The 25063-nt window shown below is 41.0% G+C and overlaps 2 protein-coding genes across 5 annotated transcripts; one reads left to right on the forward strand and one right to left on the reverse strand.

The window, feature by feature from the left end:
• Positions 1-1231: 1231 nt before the first annotated feature.
• Positions 1232-16505, reverse strand: ACYP1 (acylphosphatase 1). Of its 4 annotated transcripts, XR_009053431.1 has the most exons (4): positions 12001-12060; positions 11490-11587; positions 4541-4646; positions 1526-1663 (listed from the first exon to the last, which is right to left on the reverse strand). XR_009053431.1 is itself a non-coding variant. In XM_057733953.1 (3 exons), exons 1-3 carry the CDS (start codon positions 16415-16417, stop codon positions 1448-1450), a joined length of 477 nt encoding a protein of 158 aa, XP_057589936.1. In that variant the 5' UTR covers positions 16418-16505; the 3' UTR covers positions 1232-1447. The 4 variants fall into 4 exon arrangements, 2 of the variants coding, with proteins under 2 accessions (XP_057589936.1, XP_057589937.1); XM_057733953.1 differs by lacking the exons at positions 4541-4646; positions 12001-12060 and adding an exon at positions 16255-16505 and having other exon boundaries at positions 1232-1663; XM_057733954.1 differs by lacking the exon at positions 4541-4646 and having other exon boundaries at positions 1232-1663; positions 12001-12117.
• Positions 16506-16713: 208 nt separating this feature from the next.
• ZC2HC1C (zinc finger C2HC-type containing 1C) lies at positions 16714-25052 on the forward strand. Its single transcript, XM_057732182.1, has 3 exons — positions 16714-16800; positions 17993-19340; positions 24462-25052. Exons 2-3 carry the CDS (start codon positions 18012-18014, stop codon positions 24723-24725), a joined length of 1593 nt encoding a protein of 530 aa, XP_057588165.1. The 5' UTR covers positions 16714-16800; positions 17993-18011; the 3' UTR covers positions 24726-25052.
• The last annotated feature ends 11 nt before the right edge of the window (positions 25053-25063 follow it).

Here is a 25063-nt window from a genome sequence, read left to right on the forward strand (position 1 = left end):
TCCCCATGGCAAGAACGGTGCCTGGCTTATGTTAGGTACTCAATTAATAAATCCAGAGCTTTCAGCCTTAGAGATCTATGGTATTCTTTTCAGAGCTGGAAAAGACTGAGGAACTATATAGCTCTATTCTTAATTTACAGATCAGAATAACAAGACTCCCTTCGTTGACTTTTTTGTTATCTTTCCCATACCACCGCACTTCTTTTCCAATGGTATGAGAATGGAAGTCTAAGGGCATTGTGAGAATAGGTGTTTGGGGAATTGCTAACCAACCTTCAATGTTTGCTTGGTCCCGTTTTCATTGAAACCTTGTATTTTTAAAAATTGGAATTTATGACAGACTTTTCAAACCCAGTAAGCATTTTTTTGATATACACTTTTTTTTTATGGCACACGGGCTTAGTTGCTCCGTGGCATGTGGAATCTTCCCAGAGCAGGGCTCGAACCCATGTCTTCTGCCTTGGCAGGCAGATTCTTTACCACTGCGCCACCTAGGAGGTCCCTGATATACACTTTTTAATGGTTAACAAAACCAAATCAGGAGATTATCTAAGTCTGATGAAGCAAAATGCTTATTGCTTGTATTGGTTTGCTAAGGCTGCCATAACAAAATACCAGACTGGGGTGGCTTAAGGAACAGAAATTTTTTTTGTCACAGTTCTGGAGGCTAGAAAGCTGAGATCAAAGTGTTGAAACTGATGATTCCTTCTGGGGCCTCTGTCCTTGGCTGGTAAATTGCTGTCTTCTCCCTCTGTCTTCACAAGTTCTGTGGCCAAATTTCCTCCTCTTATAAGGACACTTGGAGGTATTGGATTAGGGCCCACTCTAATGACCTCATTTAACCTTAATTACTTCTATAAAGGCCCCATCTCCAAGTGTAGTCACATACTGAGCTATTGAGAGTTAGGAATAATTTAGCCCATAACATCAATTTATGTGAATTCCTTACCCAGAAGACAGGAGTGACAGCAGAAACCCCAGAAGATGAAAAATAAATAGTCCAAAATATCATCTGAACAGCTAACAAATTGAACTTGTGGTATTTGTTCTTATTAGGTGCAATTTCCTGAAGAAATTTCATGGAAATTATTAAAAAGAAATGGTTAAAAGTAACTGCTAACTTTTTCTGAATTCGGACTTCCTTAAATTACCTCAAAATTCTCTTCCCAAAGATGTTTACTAAGTAAATGCCTCTTATTTTACTGAAAATGAAGTTTACCAAAAAGAAAAGAAGTATCCTACACAGAAGGTTCTGTGTTTTTATTGATTAGAATTGTGTACAGTTGTAATCCTTCCATCATACACATGATATACAGTAACTATCAAATATCTGATGCTAAAATAACTTATTGACAAATTCTAATATTGAACATAGAATAACAGTTCTATTTCTATTAACAATAAAAACAAAACCACTGAGTATCTTGGAAAATTTAAATTCAGACCATTATTTCACAATTTGGAAATCTGAGTAATCCAACTTTGAGATGACTTTCTCATTGTTGAAGCTTGCTCTGTCGATGTGCGATTTGGGACTTCCTTTTGTCTCAAGCCATTCCTGCATATGACGTACTTTGGAGGTGGGACCTTGCAATTGTCCTTGCACTGTGCCCTGGTCAGTGTTCTGGACCCAGCCTACTAATCCGAGCTTTTTACCCTCAGCCTAAGGGAAAGAAAAAGACAAGAGAGAGAAATCCAGTGAGATTGCACAAAACAAAATGAGACTATAATCTCTTGCCAGAATCTTGGCCTAGAATCAAGCCACTGAAACTAATTTGATATTGTCCAGAACAGTCAAAACAGAACTACAGTAAGAGAATTTCATTGCTGATCTTAACGTGAAGTGTTGACCACTTGACTCCATTTCCTTCTTCCACCCTATAAAACCCAGGCACCAGAGTTTTTCACTTATGTAGTCAATTTGGTTAGGTACTAAAGATTTAAGACCAAATCAGATGCTTTCAAAATGATTCCCTAGGTTGTTAGGATACTGGACTATAACTTGTTCATTTTCCTTCTCCTAATCAAGAGTCTATTGGGTATATTAAATAGAAAAAGCATTAAGTTATCTGATCCTTCTCTTTTTCTTTAACCAAGACCATACCTAAACAAATCCAAATGATTATGTGTCCAATATATCTTCAAAGATCATTACAGAGTATTTCACAATTTCCTGGGCAACTCATTCGGTTGTTCTCACTGTAGTGAAACTGTCTAACCCAAAGTCTTTATGCTGGATCCAAAGCCCACTTTCTCTCATTCTCCTAGAGAAAGAAAAAGCAGCTGCTGATCAGCCTCTGAACACCAAAGGTTCATGAGACTACGTTAACTATTTTCACTTGACTTTCTTCTGTTTAAATAATCACAATGCCTTTAATGTCGAATAAGCTTATGAAAACCATCTAACCACTGTAGTTGCTCTTTTCTTAGCCTTGTAATGTTCTTTCCTTTAAATCATTAACTGTGAAATGACTGAAAATTGGGGAAAGGTAGCAATGTTTTAGAGGCAATTTTATTTTTGTAAAATTTCCAGCTAAGGATATTATAAAAGTTATTGATTGTTACATTCTATCTAAATAGAAGGGGTTGGATTACAAAAGAAAATGGGAGTTAACATGATTGCACATCCAAATACCAGACTAGTGACCTAGTAAATATGGGAAATTGCTGGAATTGGACAAAGAAAACGTTATGCATAGCAAAACTATGTTTGATGAGGAACTGAAGTATTCATCAAATCAGTTATGTTCAAAGCAAAGACGTTTGCATAATGAACAAAAAAGACTCTGGTCAAATAAATAACAGTTTGAAGTATATGGAGCATATTAAGGAATGAAGAAAAATAAGAGTTACCTACAGCATGACTGAGTGTTGTAGACTGCAGCATTAAAAAAGAATGCAGAGAATGGATTTGAATAAGATTCCACATCCAGCTGACTTTATGTAACAACTGCACTCTTCTACTTCACATTAACCTAGGGGAGTGCGCTATCCCTAGTTCTTAGTTACCTTATATGGTAATTAGCTATAAGAATGATTGTGTTGAAGGACTTCCCAGGTGGTGCAGTGGTTAAGAACCGGCCTGCCAATGCAGGGGACATGGGTTCGATCCCCGGTCCAGGAAGATCCCACACACCGAGGAGCAACTAAGCCCGTGTACCACAACTACTGAGCCTGTGCTCCAGAGCCTGTGAGCCACAACTATTGAGCCCATGTGCCACAACTGCTGAAGCCCATACGCCTAGAGCCCATGCTCCACACAAGAGAAGCTACTGCACTGAGAAGCCCATACACTGCAATGAAGAGTAGCCCCCACTTGCCACAACTAGAGAAAGCCTGAGCATAGCAACAAAGACCCAACACAGCCAATAAATAAATAAATAAATAACCGAGAAAAGAATAAAAATGATTGTGTTGAGTTTTGAGCAGGAGGTTATAACAGTCCAATAAATTTTAAATTGCAGTGTGATTTATCTGAACTCCTGAGAGTGAAGAAAACACTCTCAACTTGGAGTGGTGTTGAGACTGGGGATTTCCTATGGATTTTAATTGTACACTCAATTCTGTTCTTATTTTTAAATGATAACATATTGTTGCTGAGTCATGTTTAGTTTTGAATATATACCTAAACAAATAAGCAGTGGTTTTTCTTAAGAAAATTCCAAAAAACTAATTCTCCCTCATAACCATATTTCTGCTTGGACAGTCATCTGGAAACATTTTAAGGAATACAATCACCAACTGTAATCTCAATCTAAAAAGAAAGTACCCTCAAACCAATAACCTAGACTTCTACCTTAGCAAACTAGAAAGAGAGGAGCAAATCAAACCCAAAACAAGCAGAAAAAAGGAAATAATAAAGATTAGAGCAGGAGTTAATAAAATAGAGATAGAAAAAAAGAAAAAGAAAGAAATAAAACTAAAAGTTGATTCTTTGAAAAGATCAACAAAGTTGTCAAACCTTAAGCTAGCCTGATCAATAAAAAAAGAGAGAAGGCTCAGAGTATTAAAATCAGAAATGAAAACTTACGAAAATAAAAAGGATAATAAGGGAATACTATGAACAATTGTATTCCAACAAATTATATAACTTAGATTAAAAGAGCAGATACCTAGAAGGACTCAAAAACTATAGAAACTGAATCAAGAAGAAATGACCTATAACTAGAGATTGAATTAGTAATCAATAACTTCTCACAAAGAAGAACCCAGAACTAGATGGCTTTGCAGGTGAATTCTACCAAATGTTTAAAGTAAAATGCTTCATCAGTCCTTCACAAACTCTTCCAAAAGACAAAAGAGGAGGAAACACTTCCCAAACCATTCTTTTAGGCCAGTATTACTCTCATGTCAAAAACAAAGGCATCACAAGAAAAGTACAGTACAGATGAATATCCCTTATGAATACTAAAGTAAAACTCCTCAACAAAATATGAGCAAAACAAATCCAGCAACATACAGAGATTATACACTATGAAAAACTGGAATTTATTCCAGGAATGCAAGGTTGATTCAACAAACAAAAACAATACAGACATACCTTGGAGGTATTGCAGTTGCAGTTCCCAGACCACTGCAATAAAGCGAGTCACACAAATTTTTTGGTTTCTCAGTGCATATAAGAGCTATGTGCAATAGCATTATGTCTAAAAAAAAGTACATATCTTAATTTAGATTTTTGTTAGTTTAAAAATACAAACAAAAATATTACAATAGTAACATCAAAGATCATTGATCACACATCACCATAACAAAAATAATAATAATGAAAAAGTTTGAAATATTGAAAGAATTACCAAAATGTGACATAGGCATAAAGTAAGGAAATGCCGTTGGAAAAATGGCACTGATGGATTTGCTTGATGCAGGGCTGCTGCAAGCCTTCAACTTGTAAAAGAAAAAAGACAAAAAAAAGCAGTATCTTCGAAGTACAATAAAGTGAAGTACAATAAAATGAGGTATGCTTGTACACCATATTAATAAGTAAAATATCATATTAACAAATAAAACAATGTAATATACCACATTAATGAACAAAACATGATCATCTCAATAGATGAAGAAAAGGCACTGGACAAAAATCCATCATCTCTTTATGATAAAACACTCAACACGCTAGGAACAGAAAGGCACTTCCTCAACCTGATAAAAGGCATCTGGGAAAAACTCACAGCTAACATCATACCTAATGTTGAAAACTAAGAGCTTTCTGCCTAAGATCAGGAACAAGATAAGGATATCTGCTCTTGCCACTTCTACTCAATATTATACTGGAAGTTCTAGTTGGGGCAGGGAAAAAGAAATAAAAGGCATTCAGAATAGAAAAGAAGAAGGAGAACCATCTCTACTCACTGATGATGGATTTTGTATACAGAAAAATCCTAAAGAATACACACACACACTAGAACTAAGGTTACAAGACAGAAGATTAATATACAAAAATCAACTGGATTTCTATACACTAGCAATGAACAATCAAAGGAAACAATTCCATTTATAATAGCATCAGAAATAATAAAATTCTTAGGAAAAATGTTAATAAAAATAGTGCAAGACTTCTATTACCATATGACCCAGCAATCCCACTACTGGGCATATACCCAGAGAAAACCATAATTCAAAAAGACACATGCTCTGTGAACAAAGTAAACTAATAAGTTTTAACAGTATTAGTACTAGGAGCTGATTCCACGAATGATTTGCCAGCCTTACTTCATTTTGCCCCCTATTTTGGTAATCTAAACTTTACTTTTTCTAGTAGGACGGATATAGCATTTGCCAACTATGACAGAAGAACACTGTAACCTTGAAAGGCATCCAAGCAGTTTTACAGAATTAGGTCCTAATGTCTGTAAATCTCAGGTTGAAGAAACCACAGAAAGAATACCTGGATTGCTAATGAAAAAGCTGTCTGTTTACAGGAGGGTAAGATGACAATAAAAGCAGAGAGCAAGCCTCTAAAAAGTCTTGAGTATATGTATACATCTGAAATAAACCAGAAATTTGTTACCTTAAAAAAAAAAAACACACATGCAGCCCAGTGTTCACTGCAGCACTATTTACAATAGCCAGGTCTTGGAAGCAACCTAAATGTCCATCAACAGATGAACGGATAAAGAAGATGTGGTACATATATACAATGGAGTATTAGCAAACGAAAATGGGACATTTGTAGAGACATGGATGGACCTAGAGACTTTCATACAGAGTGAAGTAAGTCAGAAAGAGAAAAACAAATATTGTATATTAACGCATAAATGTGAAATATAGAAAAATGGTACAGATCAACCGGTTTGCAAGGCAGAAATAGAACAAACATATGGACACCAAGGGGGGGAAGTGGGGGGTGGGGGGTTTGGGAGGATGAACTGGGAGATTGGGATTGCTATATATACATTACTAATAAGAAAAAAATATCAAATTGTATACTTTAAATATATGCAGTTTATTGTATGTCAATTATATCTCAATAAAAGTTCTTAAAAAAAGAAAAAGAAAAAATAAAAACAGTGCAAGACTTCTATATGTAAAACTATATAACACTGGTGCAAGAAATTAAAGAAGATCTAAATAAATGGAAAGACATTCATGGACTGGAAGATGATATTGTTAAAATAACAAAACTCCCTAAATTGATTTATAGATTCTACACAATCTCTATCAAAAACCTAGCTGCCTTCTTTGCAGAAGTTGACAAATTGATCCTGAAATTCACCTGGAAACATAAGGGACCCAGAATAGCTAAAAATAATCTTGAAAAGGAAGAACAAAGTTGAAGGACTCATTTTTTTTCACTACAAAGCTATGGTAATTAAGACAGACATAAGGACAGACATATAGACCTGGCATAAGGACGGACATATAGATCAATAGAATAGAAATGGAGTCCAGAAATACTTACATTTATCATCAACTGATTTTTGACAAGGGTGCCCTGATAATTCAATGGGGGAAATAATAGTCTTTTTAACAAACGGTACTGGGACAAGTGGATATCCACATGCAAAAGAGTAAAGTTGGACCCCCTGTCTCAGACACATAAAAAATTAACTCAAACTGGATTAAAGACTAAAGCTAGGGACTTCCCTGGTGGTGCAGTGGTTAACAATCAGCCTGCCAATGCAGGGGACACAGGTTTGGTCCCTGGTCTGGGAAGATACCACATGCCGTGGAGCAACTAAGCCCGTGTGCCACAACTACTGAGCCTGCATGCTGCAACTACTGAAGCCCTTGTGCCTAGAGCCCATGCTCTGCAACAAAGAGAGGCTACCACAATGAGAAGCCCTCGCACTGCAACAAAGAGTAGCCCCTGCTCACCACAACTAGAAAAAGCCCACACGCAGCAACAAAGACCTAACACATAAATAAGTAAAGTTAAAAAGAAAAGAGAGAGACTAAAGCTAAGTGCTTAAACTATAAAACTCTTAGAAGAACCTTTCAGAAGAAAACACTGGCGTGAACCTTCATGACCTTGGATTAGGCAAAGCTTTCTTAGATATAACACTAAAAGCACAAGCAATAAAAGAAAAAATAGATAAATTAGATTTCATCAACATTTAAAAACTTCTGTGGGACTTCCCTGATGGCTCAGTGGTTAAGAATCCACCTGTCAATGCAGGTGACATGGGTTCGACCCCTGTTCCAGGAAGATCCCACATGCTGCAGAGCAACTAAGCCTGTGTGCCACAACTACTGAGACTGTGTGCTGCAACTCCTGAAGCCTAGAGCCTGTGCTCCACAACAAGAGAAGCCACCGCACTGAGAAGTCTGTGCACTGCAGGGATGAGTAGCCCCTGCTCGCTGCAACTAGAGAAAGCCTGCATGCAGCAATGAAGACTCAACACAGCCAATAAATAAATAAATAAATAAATAAATATTTTTGTGCTTCAAAGTTTTCATCAATAAAATGAAAAGAAAACCTGCAGAATAGGAGAAATATTTGCAAATCATACAAGTGATAAGGGCCTAGTATCCAGAATATATAAAAGTTCTTACTATTCAAAAACCCCACAAAGAGCTCAATTTAAAACATGAGCAAAGGATTTAGAGACATTTCTCCAAAGAAGAAATATCTTCTTTCATGTGCCAATAAGCACATGAAAAGATGTTCAACATCATTAATCATTAGAAGGCAAACAAAACCACAATGACAGTATATACATATACCAGAATATTACAGAGCCTTAAAAAGGAAGGAAATTTGAACATATGCTACAACATGGATGATTCTTAAGGATATTATGCTAGTAAAATAAGCAAGTCAGAAAAAAAATACTGTCTGATTCTACTTATATGAGGTACCTAGAGCAGTCAAATTCATAGAGACAGAAAGCAGAACTGTGACTGCCAGGTGCTAGGGAAGGAAGAATTAGGAGTTATTGTTTAATGAGTACAGAGCTTCAGTTTTGCAAGATGAAAAGAGTTGGATGGATGGATGATGGTGGTAGTAGCATAATAATATGAATGTACTTTAAGGTCACTGAACTGTATACTCAAAATGGCTAAGATGGCAGATTTTACATTATGTATAGTTTACCACAATTTGAAAAAAGTGTTATATAGTTGCCAAATATTTGGGAATTTTCCAGTTATCTTTCAGTTATTGATGGTAGTTTAGTTTCATTATGGTCACAGGAGATACATGCTTTATATGACTTAAATCCTTTAAAATTCACTGATACCTCAAAACAAAAGAAAACAACAAAAAAACAAGAGATACCACTTCACACTCACCAGGATGGCTATAAGAAAAAAGACACACAAGGGACTTCTCCGGTGTTCCAGTGGTAAAGAATGCAGGGGACTTGGGTTTGATGCCTGGTCGGGCAACTAAGTGCATGTGCCACACCTACTGAGCTCGCATGCCTCAACTAGAGAGAGAAAAAAACCTGCACCTCACAACGAGAGAGAAGCCCACGCCACACAATGAAGCCTGCACCTCAACAAAAGATCCCAAATGCCTCAATGAAGATCCCATGTGCTGCAACTAAGACCTGATGCAGCCAAAAAAAAAAAAAAAGACAATGAGTTGTTGACAACATATGGAGAAATTGGAATTCTCCCATATTGATAGTGGGAATGTAAAATGGTGCATCTGGAAAACTGCTTTGGCAGTTTCTCAAAAGTTATTCATGGAGTTATCATGTGACCCAGCAATTTACTGCTAGGTATATAATACCCAAGGGAATTGAAAACAATGTTTACATAAAAACAGGTACATAAATGTTCACAGCATCATTATTTATAACAGCTAAAAAGTAGAAACCACCTAAATGTTCATGAATTGATGATTGGATATATACAATGTGTTATATCCATACAATGGAATTTTTTTTAAACAATTATTATTTATTTTTTTGGCCACGCTGCGAGGCTTGTGGGATCTTAGTTCCCTGACCAGGGATTGAACCTGGGCCCTGGCAGTGAAAGCACAGAGTCCTAACAATTGGACCACCAGGGAATTCCCCATACAATGGAATATTACTCAGCCATAAAAAGGAATGAAGTACTGATATAAGCTACAATACGGATAAATCTTAAAAACATGTCAAGTGAAAGCCAAACACAAAAGGCCACGTATTGTATGATTCTATTTACATTAAATGTCCATAAGAGGCAAATCCATAGAGATAGAAATGAGGTCAGTGGTTGCCAGGGGCTGGGGGGATGAAGACTGAAATGTTCTGGAATTAGTGTACATCTTTATGAATATACTAAAAACCACTGTATTACATGCTTTAAAGGGTGAATTTTACAGAATGTGAATTATATTCCACTTTTTTTTAATAAATTTATTTATTTACTTATTTTATTGGCTGTGTTGGGTCTCTTTTGCTGCACGTGGGCTTTCTTTTAGCTGCTGTGAGTGGGGGCTACTCTTCGTTGTGGTGTGCGGGCTCCTCATTGCCATGGCTTCTCTTGTTGTGGAGCATGGGCTCTAGGCACATGGGCTTCAGTAGATGCAGCACATGAGCTCAATAGCTGTGGTGCATGGGCTTAGTTGCTCTGCAGCATGTGGGATCCTCCTGGAGCAGGGATAGAACCCATGTCCCCTGCATTGGCAGGCGGACTCCCAACCACTGCGCCACCCAGGAAGCCCTATATTCCAACTTTTTAAAAAAATCCCTTCAAGTATTCTCATCACTCATTCTAGGAGTGATGGAATTTAATTTAGAGGCTAGATGATATCAACACATAAAAAGACTAGCAAAACAAAATAATTGTTAAAAAGAACATATATAATAAAATGATTATTAGTCATCAAGAATAAGCTACAAGTCTAATTAAGGGGAAAACATGATGGCATTTTCCTTGCAGTTTTCCAAATCAATATTTGTTTTTCTGCATTCTTTTATTCTCTCTTTAAATTGAGGGGTGGGAGGCACAGTAGAGAAAGATGAGCTATACTGCCATCTGATCCTTTTCCCTCAATAAGGTTAATTAATCTTTGAGGCTGCCACCTCCATTTACTAAATCGGAGGAACTTACCCTACATAACTGGTAGCAAAGCTAATTGGAACATAGCTCTTGCTATGACTTGCAATAATTCTTTTTTTTCCAACAGGCACTTCATATATGAGCATGAAACAGGAGGAAATGACTTGCAAGTAATTAGAAAAAGAGGTAGTGACACTTAACATTCATATTTTAAAGATTTAAGTTTGAATTTTAAGTACCAGAGTCTCAGGAGTGTGACACTTGGCAAGTTCTGCAGTCAACTCATTATCTTTGGGGTTGGAGATACATTGGGAAGGCAATAGCCTGATACCCCCTATGGAAGACAGAAGGCAAACTGAGATTGCATCTGTGTGTGCCTATTGAGGGAATATTAGTGATGTTAAGGCAGAGGCTGTCAATAGTTTGTTCATCCCCTCAACTACTCCCTAAATATCTAATAGGAATACCAGGCTCCATGTTCAATGTTATCATTACTTACCCCAGAATGGATAAAGTATTTTCATTAGAAAAGCTTCACCTGGAAAAGGTAATTGTTCTTTAAAAGCTAAAATGAGCAGAAAGGAATTAAGTAGGGGAATGGGAGAGGTTGAAGAGAGAAAGAGGTTTGAAGAAAATGCAGCAGCTATAGAAGAAGTAATTACGTAAATTACATAAACGTCACAAGTTCATTTAAATGTGATCTCTTTGATCAATGTTAACTTTCCTACAAGAACTATGACTTGGTTTGACAATGCCACAACAGGGAGAACTCGGGAAGCCCTCTATTCCCCTTTGGAAAAGAGAAGCTCGTCCTTATGTGTCTAGGTACTCAAGTACCACTGTTAGAAAAGACCAATGATAACAGCAGACAAATCTTCCACTTGTATTATTTTACCCACTGCAAAGCATTTTCATGTCCATTGTTTTACAAACCACCTCTTTGCCATCCAGCTACCAAATAGCCAGCTCTCCCAATGCATATTTTTCAGGAAAATGTCCCTTGTTCCCATGCTCATAACCTTGGTATGTCCCCAAAGCCTGTAGCCACATACCTGAGTGTACTTGCGGAAAAACACCCCTTGCACCTTCCCAAAAACTTCATAATCCACTGATATCAGGGTGTCCCCTTCTGCCATGTTCATGGTCAGATCTGTCAGAGACCAGCAAAGCAGAAAAATAAAGACTCATTATCCTACTCCCGGGCTCCCAATCCTGAGGCAGACACATTCATACCTCTCCATCCTTAACCACTGCGACTTCTCCCTGACCTTAAGGTACCCGCACTTCGGGGTAAGTAGGCGGTTACGTGTAAGGGCAGGTGTGTGAGGTAACAGGAAGACATCTGGGCTAGGGAGTCCACAGAGACCTCTTTTGGGGCAATCACCTGCTTAATCAGTTACCTCCCTACACCCAACCCCGGTCCCGCTCCCTCTCCATCCCTCTGTCTTCCCACGGACCTGGCTTCCTCGTCCCCGCCAGAATCCCCTCCTATTAATATTTTAGGGCTAACTGAACTGATAGGCACCCACCCCACCCCCGCTCCAGGCCCCGTCCTAGGCTCACCCTCCTGCTCTTCCTCTCAAGGGGCCGGGACCACTGCCGAGACCACCAGGCCAACTGTCCCCCCCAAGCCGCGCAACCGCCGCGCCCGGAAGCTTAGAACGCGGCTCCTCCTTCGCTGTCTCTCATGCCCGTCACCTCTATCGGCCAATCACGTACGACGTCCTCGGCCCAGAGCCCGCCCAAAGGCTGGGATTTCGGGACGCGAGTGTCTAGGAGCCCCAGAGACGCCGGGTCCAGGGTGTCGGCAGCGGTTCTACAGACCGAGCCCTTAACCCACCTCAGTCACGAAGCGCATGCCTTTTTAAAAAATTTTCTCGTGGGGAAAGACAAAGACGAAGAAGCACTTGAGGTAAATCCAGTATATTCTGTAAATATTTACGGAGAGCCTTTGTGTTCCACGCACAGTTCTAGGTGGTTGACGTACATTAATGAACAAAAAGGATCCCTGGACCGGAGGAGCTTAAATTCTGGAGACAGACTAAACACCATAAACAAACGAACAAACAAGTAGAAGACATACAGCTTTTCTGTCCCTTTTCTCAGTTCTCCAATTCTAGGTCATGGCTAAGTCTGGAATTGGTAGCAGCGGAGATAAGTGTATACGAGGTCCCAGTGGAGGTTATTTCTCCCTCTGTGATTCTGGAAGCTGCCCGCCAGAGTCTACCTTACTAAGAAAACTCCAAACAATGCTTATTTAAAGCAATCAATTAATCATAACCACAAGAAAAATAACCCAGGGCTCCAGAATCACAACGGAATCAGTCAATCTAGGCCAAGTGACCAAGCGGCATGAATTTCTTTTGGGAGAAGGGAATTGTCAGGGAAAGTTGTGGGTGATGATTGTTAAAAGTGGGGTCACCTTATAGAGAACTAATGAGAACAAACTGTATAGCACAGGGAACTCTACTTAATGCACTGTGGTGACCTAAATGGGAAAGAAATCCAAAAAAGAGGGGATATATGTATATGTATAGGTATAGCTGATTAATTTTGCTGTAGAAACACAACATTGTAAAGCAACTATACTCCAATAAGGATTAATTAAAAAAAAAAGTAGGGTCACCTTGCAGGCATTTGAATCCAGAGACCCTTATGATTAAGAATATGTATGGGGCTTCCCTGGTGGCACAGTAGTTAAGAATCTGCCTACCAATGCAGGGAACATGGGTTCAATTCCTGGTCCAGGAAGATCCCACATGCCTCGGAGCAACTAAGCCTGTGCACCACAACTACTGAGCCTGTGCCGTAGAGCCCGTGAGTCACAACTTTTGAGCCCATATGCCACAACTACTGAAGCCTGCATGCCTAGAGCCCAAGCTCCACAACAAGAGAAGCCACAATGAGAAGCCCATGCAGCGCAATGAAGAGTAGCCCCGCTCACCACAACTAGAGAAAGCCCGCACACAGCAACAAAGACCCAACGCAGCCAAATAGAAAATAAATTTATTAAAAAAAAAGAAGAATGTGTATGAAGAAAAACTGTGGTGTTTATCGTTGCTCTTTGGAGCGCTTGTCCTTCATAAGGTCCCATGTGTGAATATGCCAGGTTGGCAGACATGACAAGGTGGGATGGATTTGCATTGGAAGCCATGGAGATTCATTATTCCATTAGTTCCCTACTAGGAAGTGAGGATCCAGATCCTGGAGAACCATATAACCTCAGTGCTGGCATGGGGGTGGGAGTGGGTGGGAAGCTGGATTGAATTGTTATGCTTGGCAATATTTGAAAATAACACTGCACAGAGTAATTGGCTGATGTTAAAATTTATGTTTAAAAAACTAGTTTCTCTGTAGAATTAACCTATTGAGTATCTGCTATGTATATACCCTGTAGGATATACAAAGATGGATGGTATATAATCTTTGTCCTCAAAGAGTTTTTTATTTAGTGTAAGGGACAAATACACTTGCAAATGATGACAATACAATGCACAACATGCTAATTCATTTCCATGAGCATCCATTGAGAGCTCCTCAAGAGCCAGCCCTGTGCTATAACAAGGACAGAAAATATTATGAGAGCACAAAGGGGCAACGAGATTCATTCTAGCTGGGAAGACTGGGAAAGCGTTCTTGGAGGAAACAGCATATTATCCAAGGTTACACAACCAGAAACAGTAAGTGATGGAGTTAGGATTTAGTTCCAAGCAGTCTGAGTACAGAGCCTACTCCCATGAATGTTATGCTCTACCACCTCCTAGTACGTGGAGCTGGGAGTAAGGCCACTGAGGTAAGAAAGTGCAAGTAGTCAGGTGTGGTTGGACCAGGGTTTCTCAACCCTGGTTGCACATTAGGACCTTGGGGGAAGCTTTGCAAAACACTGATACTCAGGCCTTACTTCCAGAAATTGCTTTCCAGGGAGTCCTAAAGCACAGCCAGGGTTCAGATCCCCTGGGCTAGACTCTGGAGAGGCAAGACTGGACAGGTAGGCTGGACCTAATCTGGCAAGTTGAAATACCATGCTAAGTTACACATTTCAACTTTATCCTTTAGGTAAAGAAGAAGCCACTGGGTAGGAGAATTATGGGGTCAGAAGTATTTAGGATAATTATTCTGGCAGCAGCAAGAAGGACGGGCTTGGAGAGCAGATGAATAGCTGTTAGGAGAGTGGTGCCGTCCCAATGAGAAGTGAGGAAGAAACTCACCTACGGTAGTAGAAATGTAAGGGAGGGGACATATGTAAGAGACATTGTAGAATAACTTCAACAAAGCCCACTGACCAGTTAGAGAGAGGGGGTGACCAAGAGGAAAGAGTGGAAGATGACATGCTTTCAGCATGAGAGGGAACACTGGAGAAGTAGATTGGGGAATGGGGAGGTGATCACAAGTTCTTTTTCTGTGATATTGAGTTTGAGGTTTCTGAGGAACATTCATGTGGAAATTTGGGAGTTTGAGTCAGTAACTAAGGAGAGAGAACTAAGCTATCATTTAAACATAGGTGAGACCTGAAATTTCAGCATTTGGTTGAAATCATTAAGGAAGAGAATGTTCGAAACTGCATTTATGTGAGAAATGAGGCAGCCTTGGAGAACAACTACATTTGGGGCAGGTAGGGAAAAGACATAAGTGCAAAGACATGAAAGAAGAAACCAAGAAGGCACACAGGAGCAAGAGAGAAGAGAGCTCCAACAGAGAGAAAAGTCAATAATGTCAAATGAGTAAGCTGACGAAATAGCAGCTTTTTGTCTTTAGGGTCACGAGAAGGTCACTCGGTAGCCTGGCAGTTACATAAAGTGGAAAGTGGGGGAACCAGACCACAGTGAACTGGACAATGAGGGGGAGTCAAGGAAGTGGGAGCAGCAAATGTAGAGTTTTCTATTAAGAAGTCTTGTGGAGAAGAGGAGAAGGGAATGGGATCCTAGGGTGAGAGGTCAGGTCAAGAGAAATGAGGCTTTTTTTTGCAGGGCAAAGTTAAGCATATTTTAAAACCAAAGAAGAGTGTGTGGATAGGTACAACTTGAAGTTACAAGATGGAGGGGTAAAGTGAGTCAATTCCTCAAGGATACTATAGGGGACAAGTCAAGAGAACTCAAGGAAAGACAAAGATTCTTCTTCCTCAGAAAAAAGAGGGAAAGAAGTCAAGATGGAGTGAGGCACCCTGGGAAATTCTGCCAGGCTGGAAGGGAGCTTCTGGAGTTGATGACAGGCGAGCCCCATGCTGAGATAATTGGGACCTTGAGAAGAGTGGGAAATGTCTGGAAATGCATACATGGAGAAGGCAGTGGAGAGTCAACTAGGAAAGAAAACAAGGCTTAAAAGGACGGCCTTGGAGCGCCACCAAGGAATTTCCTTGTAACATGTAAAAGCTGTAATATGACATGTTGAAGTATTAACACCGACCACTGCTGTCTATATTATTTTCCATGTGCATAAATCTTTTAAGTAGTTACAGAGAAAAAAGTAAGCTGCCTGTTCCAAACAGCTTACACAAATGAAGTATGAACACAAATAAACTCTTCTGATGCTAACAATTTATGAAGTATCTTCGGTGCTAAAACCAGGTTAAACTGAGTATTTTTGATCTGATAGTTAACTTTATTATCATTACACTTGTCTGAGTCATTCTTGGGCCCTAAGAAGAGAGGGCTAGGGTTACCACGTGAGAGTAAAACATTATATCAAAATAATTAGATTGGCTACAAAAACTTCCCCGGAAAGATACTGCGTAGCAAAACCTAGCCGAGTTGCTAAAATCGGACGCAAGCTCCAGACTAATTGCAAGGAAAAGCATGGAGAGATAGTATACAGCCGTACCTGGGGCCCGTACAAAGCAGCCGCGCGTGCTAAGAAAGGCTATCAGCAGGCCCACACCCGCTAAGAAGGCCGACACCGGAATCCTGCGGCAGAATGACTTGAGGGCACACCTAGGCGCTCCTACTGTCGCCAGAGGAGGGCACACCCCAGGATCTGAGAGCATCGCTCCGAGAAAAATACAAGCTCTTTGACGGAGTCCCAGAAAAGTCTCTCCCACCCCCTTCCTCCGTTCCCTAAGGGCAGGGCAGGATGAAGCTGCAGAGCTGGCGGGACACCAGGTCAAGTGACACTCTGGTTGACCGCACCCGCGCCCGGGGCTGCTCCCGGTGGCGCGCAGACTGCGCTTGCGCACGCTCCCCCTCCCCTCCCCCGCGGAATTCACCGCGAGGCGGGGCTGGGCGCGCACGCGCTCCTGTCTCTAGGCAACGGGAATAACGGAGGCCAGCTGAGAGCGCCTGCGCGGCCGGCTGTTGCGGGAGGGTGTGTAGTCGCCAAAACTAAGTCTTGGGGTTTCCCCTGAGCAGGAGCGGTCCCTGAGAGCCTCAGGTACGCGGAAGGGCGGGAAGACATGGGGTCAGCACCTCGATGTCCCAAGGGCCCGACAGACTGAAGAGCGAGGGCTTGTCCCCAAAGCGGAGTCTCCAGTGGGGGCTCCCCGGCTGAGCCCTCCGGGGCCGAACGCGACTTCCGCATTCCGGATCTGAAACCGGCGGCAGCCAGATCAGGTGGTCCCCGCCTCTTAGGTTACAGACCCTCCGCCGTCTGTGCTGCGGGAACTCCTAGGGTGAGGGTCTGCCAGCCAGGCACCTGCTACAGGCCCTGAGCCGTCTTTGTGCTTTTTGGGGTCAAGCATGGTTCTAGCAGGCGTGAAGTCCTGAGACATCCTTGTGCCAGTCACTTACCAATGGGCCGCAGTTTTCTCACCTGTAAAATGATGGGGCTGGACTCTGAATCCTAAGGTCCCTCAATTCCAGTCCTGTAACTCTGAGCGAACCCCTCAGTTTATGGGTGAAGAAACGAGCCAGCGAGGGGAGGCTGCTTGTCCTGTGTCACAGGCCTAAAAACTGACTTTCAATCCAACACCTTTCCGCGTACTAGGGAGTATACTGTGTATGACAGAGGCGGATATTGATATAAAGGAAAGCTAGGTGACAGGAACACCTGCATCATATTCCTTTTTCTGTCCTCAGGACCTAATAAACACCCACAGCACATGATAAGTGTTCGCCAAATGCTTATTTTTTAAATTAATTAATTAATTTATTTATTTATTTATGTATTGGCTGCTGTTGGGTCTTTGTTGCTGCACATGGGCTTTCTCTAGTTGCTGAGAGCAGGGGCTCCTCATTGTGGTGGCTTCTCTTGTGGAGCATGGGCTCTAGGCACGTGGGCTTCAGTAGTTGTTGCACACGGGCTCAATTGTTGTGGCTTACGGGCTCTAGAGCACAGGCTCAATAGTTGTGGCACATGGGCTTAGTTGCTCCGCAGCATGTGGAATCTTCCCAGAGCAGGGCTCGAACCCGTGTCCCCTGCATTAGCAGGTGGATTCTTAACCACTGTGCCACCTAGGAAGTCCCCAAATGCTTATTGAATGAAAGCTCTGGCAGATCCAGCACCACTGTCCCTAAAGAGTCTAAGGGAAAATGTGGGTAGGACAAATGTAGAAACAGTTTACTTCAGCAGTCGAGGTGAACCTCAGACAAACTCCTCACATATGTCTGGTTTAAATCTCCTCTAGGTTTCAGTCCAAGCTCCGAATGGCTGGTCTCCAGTTGGCGCTGCCTCTGCCTGTGGGCATTATGCTCCCACATAATAAAGCGGAAGCTCCAGAGCTCCACTCAACGAAACAAGATCCCCATGAAAAAGGTGACTCTTCCCAGCAGTCCTCTATGAGGCACCTGAGGAACAATTTCCAGCAGAAGCTTTTGAGCAATGAGGAGCTGATGCTGGATAATCTCTACACTCACCCCAAATGGAACACCTGCACAAAAGCCCGGAGCTACTCTTATCCCCATTGTGCTGGAATCAGCCCGCAAGATGCAAGGAGCAATCCTCAGGGCCAAGCAAAGGGTTCGTTTTACTTATCAGGGCCCCAGTCCTGGTACCCCAAAGCAAATCACCAGGAGCTCATCCCCTTTACAAAGAAGCGAGTTGGGGTGGACCGGGCATACCCACTGAAACCTGTGTTTCACCGGAAGTCCCATAGTACAGGTGAGGCTGGCACTGATGGGAACCAGAACATCTCTCCAAGACCCCCTGGGCAAAGAAAGTTTTCATATAGTGGCTTCAGTTCAAGGAACTGGGTGAATTCATCTGTAGCTGGTACCGTTGCTGCCACGCAGGAGGAAAGGGTCATTGCAGACCCCAACAGGACAGAGTGGATGCAGATCCAAAGACTGGAAGCTGCAGGGGAGAGTTTAGAGGAGGAAATCCGCAGAAAAGAGACTCTACTGAGGGAAAAGCTGAAGAAGACAGAGGAGGAACTCAGAAGGATCCAGAAGGAGAAAGAACAGGCTGAGGAAAACGAAAAGAGAGAGCTGCACAGAATGGTCCTCTCCGGGAGGAGAGTTACAGGCAGTAGCAACACCACATACAAACCTGTCTTCTCCCCAGAATTCATGTCCGAGGACGTCTTCAGTAGAGACAAGGGAGAGGATGAAACTTGGGGACGATTTCAAGAAAGTTCTAGTCCATTCCAGTTCTCTGATTATGAAATTCAGAAGCTCAAAAGAGAAAGACTGGTGGCAAGCAATAACAAAATCCGAGACCGAGTCTCAGGGCCATTGAAGGGGAAGTTTTGTCAAGCTTCAGAAGCACCACTCAGGGCTTTGTGGAGATCCACCAGCAATTCTAGCTTGCCTAGGGCACCAGACTCCTTGGGCTCCAGCTGTTCCACTGAAGAGCCAGAACTGGGTGAGTGCAGCCACTGTGGCCGAAAGTTTCTCTTGCTTAGGCTGGAGAGACACTCCAACATCTGCTGCAGGATGCAGGGTTCCAAGAGAAAAGTGTTCGACTCCTCCAGGGCCCGGGCAAAGGGCACAGAACTAGAGCAGTACTTGAACTGGAAGGGACCAGTCTCAGTCAAGGTAACAAGGGCCTTATGGATTTGCCTTTGAGTGGGAATCATTTTAAGAGCCTGTTATATCCTCATCCATTTTCTTTAGAAAAATGTCATGTGTCTTTTGGGGAGAACGTGAGAATTATCATTTGATTTATTGATTACTACTGTGTGCCACTCACAGTGGTGGGAGCTTTTCATATGATCCTCACCACAACCCTGTGAAGATTTCATTATCTCTTATCAGTTCAGAAATCAAGCCTCAGAGAGGTTAATGTGCTTGAGATCACAAACAGCTTTAAATGGCAGTCAGCATAGCATATAAATCTGGGTCAGAATGACTCTAAAAATCTAGACTTTAAAAATATATGTGCTTTTGATTATGAAGTAATAAACTGTAGAAAATCTAAAAGAATGAAAAATATAAAGGAAAATATTATGAAGCATTTCACTACCCTGAGAGAATTCCTCACTCTTTGCAATATATTCTGCCACCCCCCAAGATTAGGACTTGTTACCACTCCTATAACTGTATCTACTTTTTCAAGACTGGCTAATTTTGATATACCTTCTTAGTAGATATATGAAACACAATTAAGTTGGGAATTCTTTTTCTCCCCGTTTAGAGTGTAAACACCTTAAAGGTAGAGGACTTTATTTTCTTTTTAATAATTTTTATTGGAATATAGTTGATTTATAATTTTGTGTTAGTTTCTACTGTACAGCAAAGTGAATCAGTTATACATATGCATATATTCACTCTTTTTAGATTCTTTTCCCATATAGGTCATTACAGAGTATTGAGTAGAGTTCCCTGTGCTCTACAGTAGGTCCTTATTAGTTATCTATTTTATATATTGTAGTGTATATATCTTGATCCCAATCTCCCAATTTATTTCCACCCCCACTCCCCCCGGCAACCATAAGTCCGTTCCCTACGTCTGTGACTCTATTTCTGTTCTGCAGACAAGCTCACTGTACCATTTTTTTTTAGATTCCACATATAAGTGATATGATATTTGTCTTTGTCTGACTTACTTCATTTAGTATAATAATCTCTAGTTGCATCCATGTTGCTGCAAATGGCATTATTTCATTCTTTTTCATAGCTGAGTAATATTCCACTGTGTATATGTACCACATATTCTTTGTCCACTCCTCTGTTGATGGACATTTAGGTTGCTCCTATGTCTTGGCTATTGTAAATAGTGCTGCTATAAACACTGGGGTGCATGTATCTTTTAGAATTATGGTTTTCTCCGGATATATGCCCAGGAGTAGGATTGCTGGATTAGAGGACTTTATCTAGGACAGAACATTCCTAGCTGCAGAAAAAAGTTGTAAAAAGTAACATCAAGATACTTCCATACATTTGGGGGAACTTCATAGGCACACTTGGACAGTCAGATCTGGAGAAGATTGTCTGGTAAATAAGTCTACCACCCTGTCAAGGTTATAACACTGGGGTTGTAAATGAGTGTTTCTCAAAGTGTGGCATGCTGACAAACATTTTTTATTTCAATTTTAATGTGTATTAGAAAAAAAATACCGTATGGTAACTCATATATATGGAATCTAAAAACAAGGTACTGATGAACCAAGTGACAGGGCAAGAATAAAGATGCAGATGTAGAGAACGGACTTGAGGACATGAGGTAGGGGGTGAAGGAGAAGCTGGGATGAAGTGAGAGAGTAGCATTGACATATATACACTACCAAATGCAAAATAGATAGCTAGTGGGAAGCTGCTGCATAACACAGGGAGATCAACTCGATGATGGGTGATAACTTAGAGAGGTGGAATAGGGAGGGTGGGAAGGAGCCATGGAAGGGAGAGGATATGGGGATATATGTATAAATACAGCTAATTCACTTTGTTGTACAGCAGAAACTGGCACAACAGTGTAAAGCAATTATACTCCAATAAAGAGCTTAAAAAAAAGAAGAAAACATAGTCCTTGATTTCTAGAAATCATGAATTTAAAGAAAAATAGTAAGGGGGATAAAGTGAAAGTGGTATGCAAATAATCAAAATGTGGGAAAGCCTAGACCATATGATCTCAAAGCCCTGTCCAGCTCTAAGAGTCTTGTAAACTATGAGAGCATTATTCTATTTTCATTTCCTTCCAACCCTCCCCCTGCTGCGCTAGCACCTCTTGTCTGTTAGCACTTTACAGTTTATGTGTGTATTTGCGGGGCCTTTAAAAACGCACATTTATGTGATGATTGTTAAGAGAAGTCTTTTGCAGTTAGAGTTATTTCTTTCAGTACAATATGGGAGGTCACTACAAGAAAGTTCTTTCCATGTTTAGCAATGATCTCCCTGAAATCCGGTTTCCAACGAAAAGTCAACATTTTGCTCTTGCAGATAATGATATGATCACCAGTTTCTGTTCTTTCCTGTTTTCTTTCTGGTCAACACAGTAGTCCACTGGGGTATTCTCTGTCCCACTATAGTGGTTTATTTCTGGCCAGAAGTTAAAAGAATCTTGTGTTTCTTAAATTCCCAAATGCAGTAGTAATAAAGCAAAAGAAATTGGGTTTCTGAGATCAGATGCCCTAGCTTTGTGGAAACTAATTTGAGGAAATATGTTGCATTGAGGACATCAAGGCAGAAAGGATCTGGATTGAGATGCACTCCCCTCCGTGGACGGTCCCAAGTCTTAAACAAAGCTTTGTGCCTTTGTAAGCTGAGTGGTTTATGTCTCTCTGGCATTCCTTCAGTACTCACAAGGACAGATGATTTTTCTTTTATCCTTTAATATTCACATAACTTCCAGCAGACTTATACTTCTGGTCTCTCTACTGGACCTTACACATTTGAGCATAGAGGCTACATCTTTATGCTTTTGATTAATAAGTGTTAACTGAATAAACTTCAATATAATGAAGAATTAAAGTATAAGCTGAGGAACTTTCCCCTAATTCAGTTCTAAAGGTTCCTAGATACCATCTCTCACACTCTGATTCCCTTGCGTTGTCAGTTTCAGTAAGACTGTCCAGATGGAACCTTCCTTTTCCTCTGGTAACATCTCTTCCTATATTCACCCCCAAGCAGCTACTTGCCTTCTTTCTTCTTCTTTTTAAAATTAATTTTATTTTCATCTAAGTCATATTTGAATACATTTAAACAATCATGTAGTACTAAGTGACCTATAATGCAGATCAACAGTACTTTGCCTCATCTGTCTCTGGCCCCTCATCTAGTCCCTACAGGCAGTTCTGATAGATGACTCTTCTGGTGTGCATTTCCATATTTCTAAATAATATACTTATTTTCTTGATTTATCAATTTGGCACATTATCAGTTGACCTCCTCTTACGGACACTGTGGGTTCATATCCCATCTCCTCCCACTTTCCTCCTTCCATTGTAGTGAAATCACAGTTTTGTTTTGTTGACTACAAATTACTGTTAAACCAGTAGTCAGCTATTTATATGATAATAAGTACATAAATTGTGTTCACCACTGAGTGAACAGATTCTGCCCCTGCCCACATGCACCCAGAGTTAATAATTAACTCATGGTTTAATTTGCTTGGTTTCCTACATACCTTCCTCTCACCATTCTTTTTCTTCCTGCTCCAGTCCAGACTGGTTCTTCTCTAGGCCTGGTGCAGACCCGTCGTCTTGGAACTTCTCTTTGGTTCTCTCCTGTTTCCAGCATCCTGTGGCTTCCTTTTTCTTGCTTTACTCCTTGCTTTGCTGACGCTTACTAAGAAAGGTGCATGGGAGGCATCGTTTTTGTCTTGGGAGGAATGAAAATATCTATATGATAGCCTTATTTTTGATTGATGAATTGGCCAGGTAAAGAATTCTAGGTGGAAAATTATTTTCTGTTAGAACTTTTATGGTATTTTTCCACTAGCTTTTAGCATCCAATGTTACTGTTGAAACATCTGATGCCATTTTGATTCCTGCTCCATTGTATGAAACCTGTATGTATTTTTCTTTTTCTTAAAGCTTTTAGGATTCTCTCTTTATTCTGAAATTCTACAATGATTATGTTGGATAGTGGGTAAGCCATTTCAGTCTCAAGAGTAGTGATCTTTATTTCTAGGGCATGTTTATTGTCTTGTTTCTTTAATAATTTCCTCCTTGTGCTTTCTGTTTCTGAAACTCCTGTTGGTCAGTGTTAGACTTTCTGGGTTGACTTTCTAATTTTATAATCTTTTCTACCTTCTATCTTGATCCTTCTTCCTGTTGTAATTTTTCTGACAGTATTTTATAACAGTTCTATTTTTATTTTTAGCTATTGCAGAATTAATTTATAATAGTTCTTTCTGGTTCTCTCATTCCTTTTTCATAGTATATATATTCTTTTTTCATAGATAAAATCTCTAGTACTTCTTTGTTGATAGTATGATTTTTCTGTAAAAAAAAAAAATTTCTTCTGCTACCAGCCTTGTTGCTACTTCCTGAGTGTGTATGCATGTCTGTTCATGCACTTGTTTGGTCTCTCCCTTGTTAGAGCTTTACAGACTGTCCATTCATATTTAAGCTTAAGTGGGGCTTGTTGACTGAGGACTTTCATAATTAGTGTTATCAAACAGTGAGCCTTTTAACTGCAGTCCCTCAGAGTCAGCATCTCAACTTTTCTCCAACTGCTCTGTGCATCCAGAGGACTCTTGTCTCCTGTGAAGGTGCCACTGTGCCTGGTACTCTGGGAGCTAGGTGAGGGAAGGAAGCTGACAGTTAATTCTACAATACATCATGTATACTTGTCCTTAATCCTCATTTTCAGCCCCTAGATTAATCCTGTTCTCCACTGTGCCTGGATGTCCTGAGTCTGAAACCTGTCTGGTTCAGTTTCTCCAGAGAGGGTGCTGGAAGTGTTGGACACATGGATGTGCAAGGTGGAGGGGAGCCCTGTACATCCCCCTTCCACGACCTGTATTTCCAAGCACTGAGCCTCTCAGAGGTTCTGCTGGGAAAACTGGTTTGCCTCTTGGTAATATACACCTCTGCAGGCCCTTAGTTTAAGTGCCTCCACTCGGGCAAGTAGGTTATCATTGTTGCTCCTTTCCTGTTCTCTTTGACCTTGTGTATTAATACCCTTTTAATTTTCCTTACTGTCATTCTAATGGAGACTCAGGAAGGGGATGAGATAGACACCAAGTTAAATGATAAGTCTTACTTCAACTTACAGGCTGAACCTCCTCACAAGAGCAACTGGAGACAGAAGCATGAATCTTTTATCCGTACCCTCCGTCAGGCTCGAGAGGTCCAGGAGGTAATTGCCAAAGGTGGAAACCCCTCAGACCTGCCTCCCATCCTGCCTACAGAAAATCCAGACTACATTCAGTGTCCTCACTGTAGCCGCCACTTTGCTCCCAAGGTGGCAGAGCGGCACATTCCCAAGTGTAAGACCATCAAGAATCGTCCTCCGCCTCCAAGGAAGCATTACAGTTGAGCAGACAACAGTGGAAACCTCCTCAGTAGTCCAGAAGGCTCTGCTTCTCTTTAGCAGTAAAATGGAAGTAGGATAATTTGATTCAGAGCAGGAAGAACTAAAACTTTTACGTAAATCTCCCAGGTCTGCCTGCAGAGCTGAACTTGGTGAAGAGAGACCCATTACTAAGCAGCAGGAGGCAAAAGAAAGCCTCAGCTTTCCACTAAATCACCGCCTCTGGCTCGTGTGCTTTATGTTATTGCCCTTAAGAAATGTTGGGTGAAGACATGTAAGAGTAGCAAGTAGGCTACATTAAAGCTCTCTTCTGGCAAGCCTGATTATGGTTTGTGCTGGATAAG

Source organism: Hippopotamus amphibius, chromosome 4 (assembly GCF_030028045.1).
Source record: "Hippopotamus amphibius kiboko isolate mHipAmp2 chromosome 4, mHipAmp2.hap2, whole genome shotgun sequence".
Classification (NCBI taxonomy): domain Eukaryota; kingdom Metazoa; phylum Chordata; class Mammalia; order Artiodactyla; family Hippopotamidae; genus Hippopotamus; species Hippopotamus amphibius.

What these genes read in the sequence shown, in the direction of transcription:
- ACYP1 (XM_057733953.1), bottom strand. Translation starts at nt 16,417, where the DNA reads ATGCTCTCAGATCCTGGGGTGTGCCCTCCTCTGGCGACAGTAGGAGCG. An exon ending in CTGCTTTGTACGGGCCCCAG is followed by an intron (nt 11,588 to 16,254) that starts GTACGGCTGTAT and finishes GGTCTCTGACAG; the next exon opens with ATCTGACCATGAACATGGCA. An exon ending in TTTTCCGCAAGTACACTCAG is followed by an intron (nt 1,664 to 11,489) that starts GTATGTGGCTAC and finishes TCTTTCCCTTAG; the next exon opens with GCTGAGGGTAAAAAGCTCGG.
- ZC2HC1C (XM_057732182.1), top strand. Translation starts at nt 18,012, where the DNA reads ATGGCTGGTCTCCAGTTGGCGCTGCCTCTGCCTGTGGGCATTATGCTC. An exon ending in AGGGACCAGTCTCAGTCAAG is followed by an intron (nt 19,341 to 24,461) that starts GTAACAAGGGCC and finishes TTCAACTTACAG; the next exon opens with GCTGAACCTCCTCACAAGAG.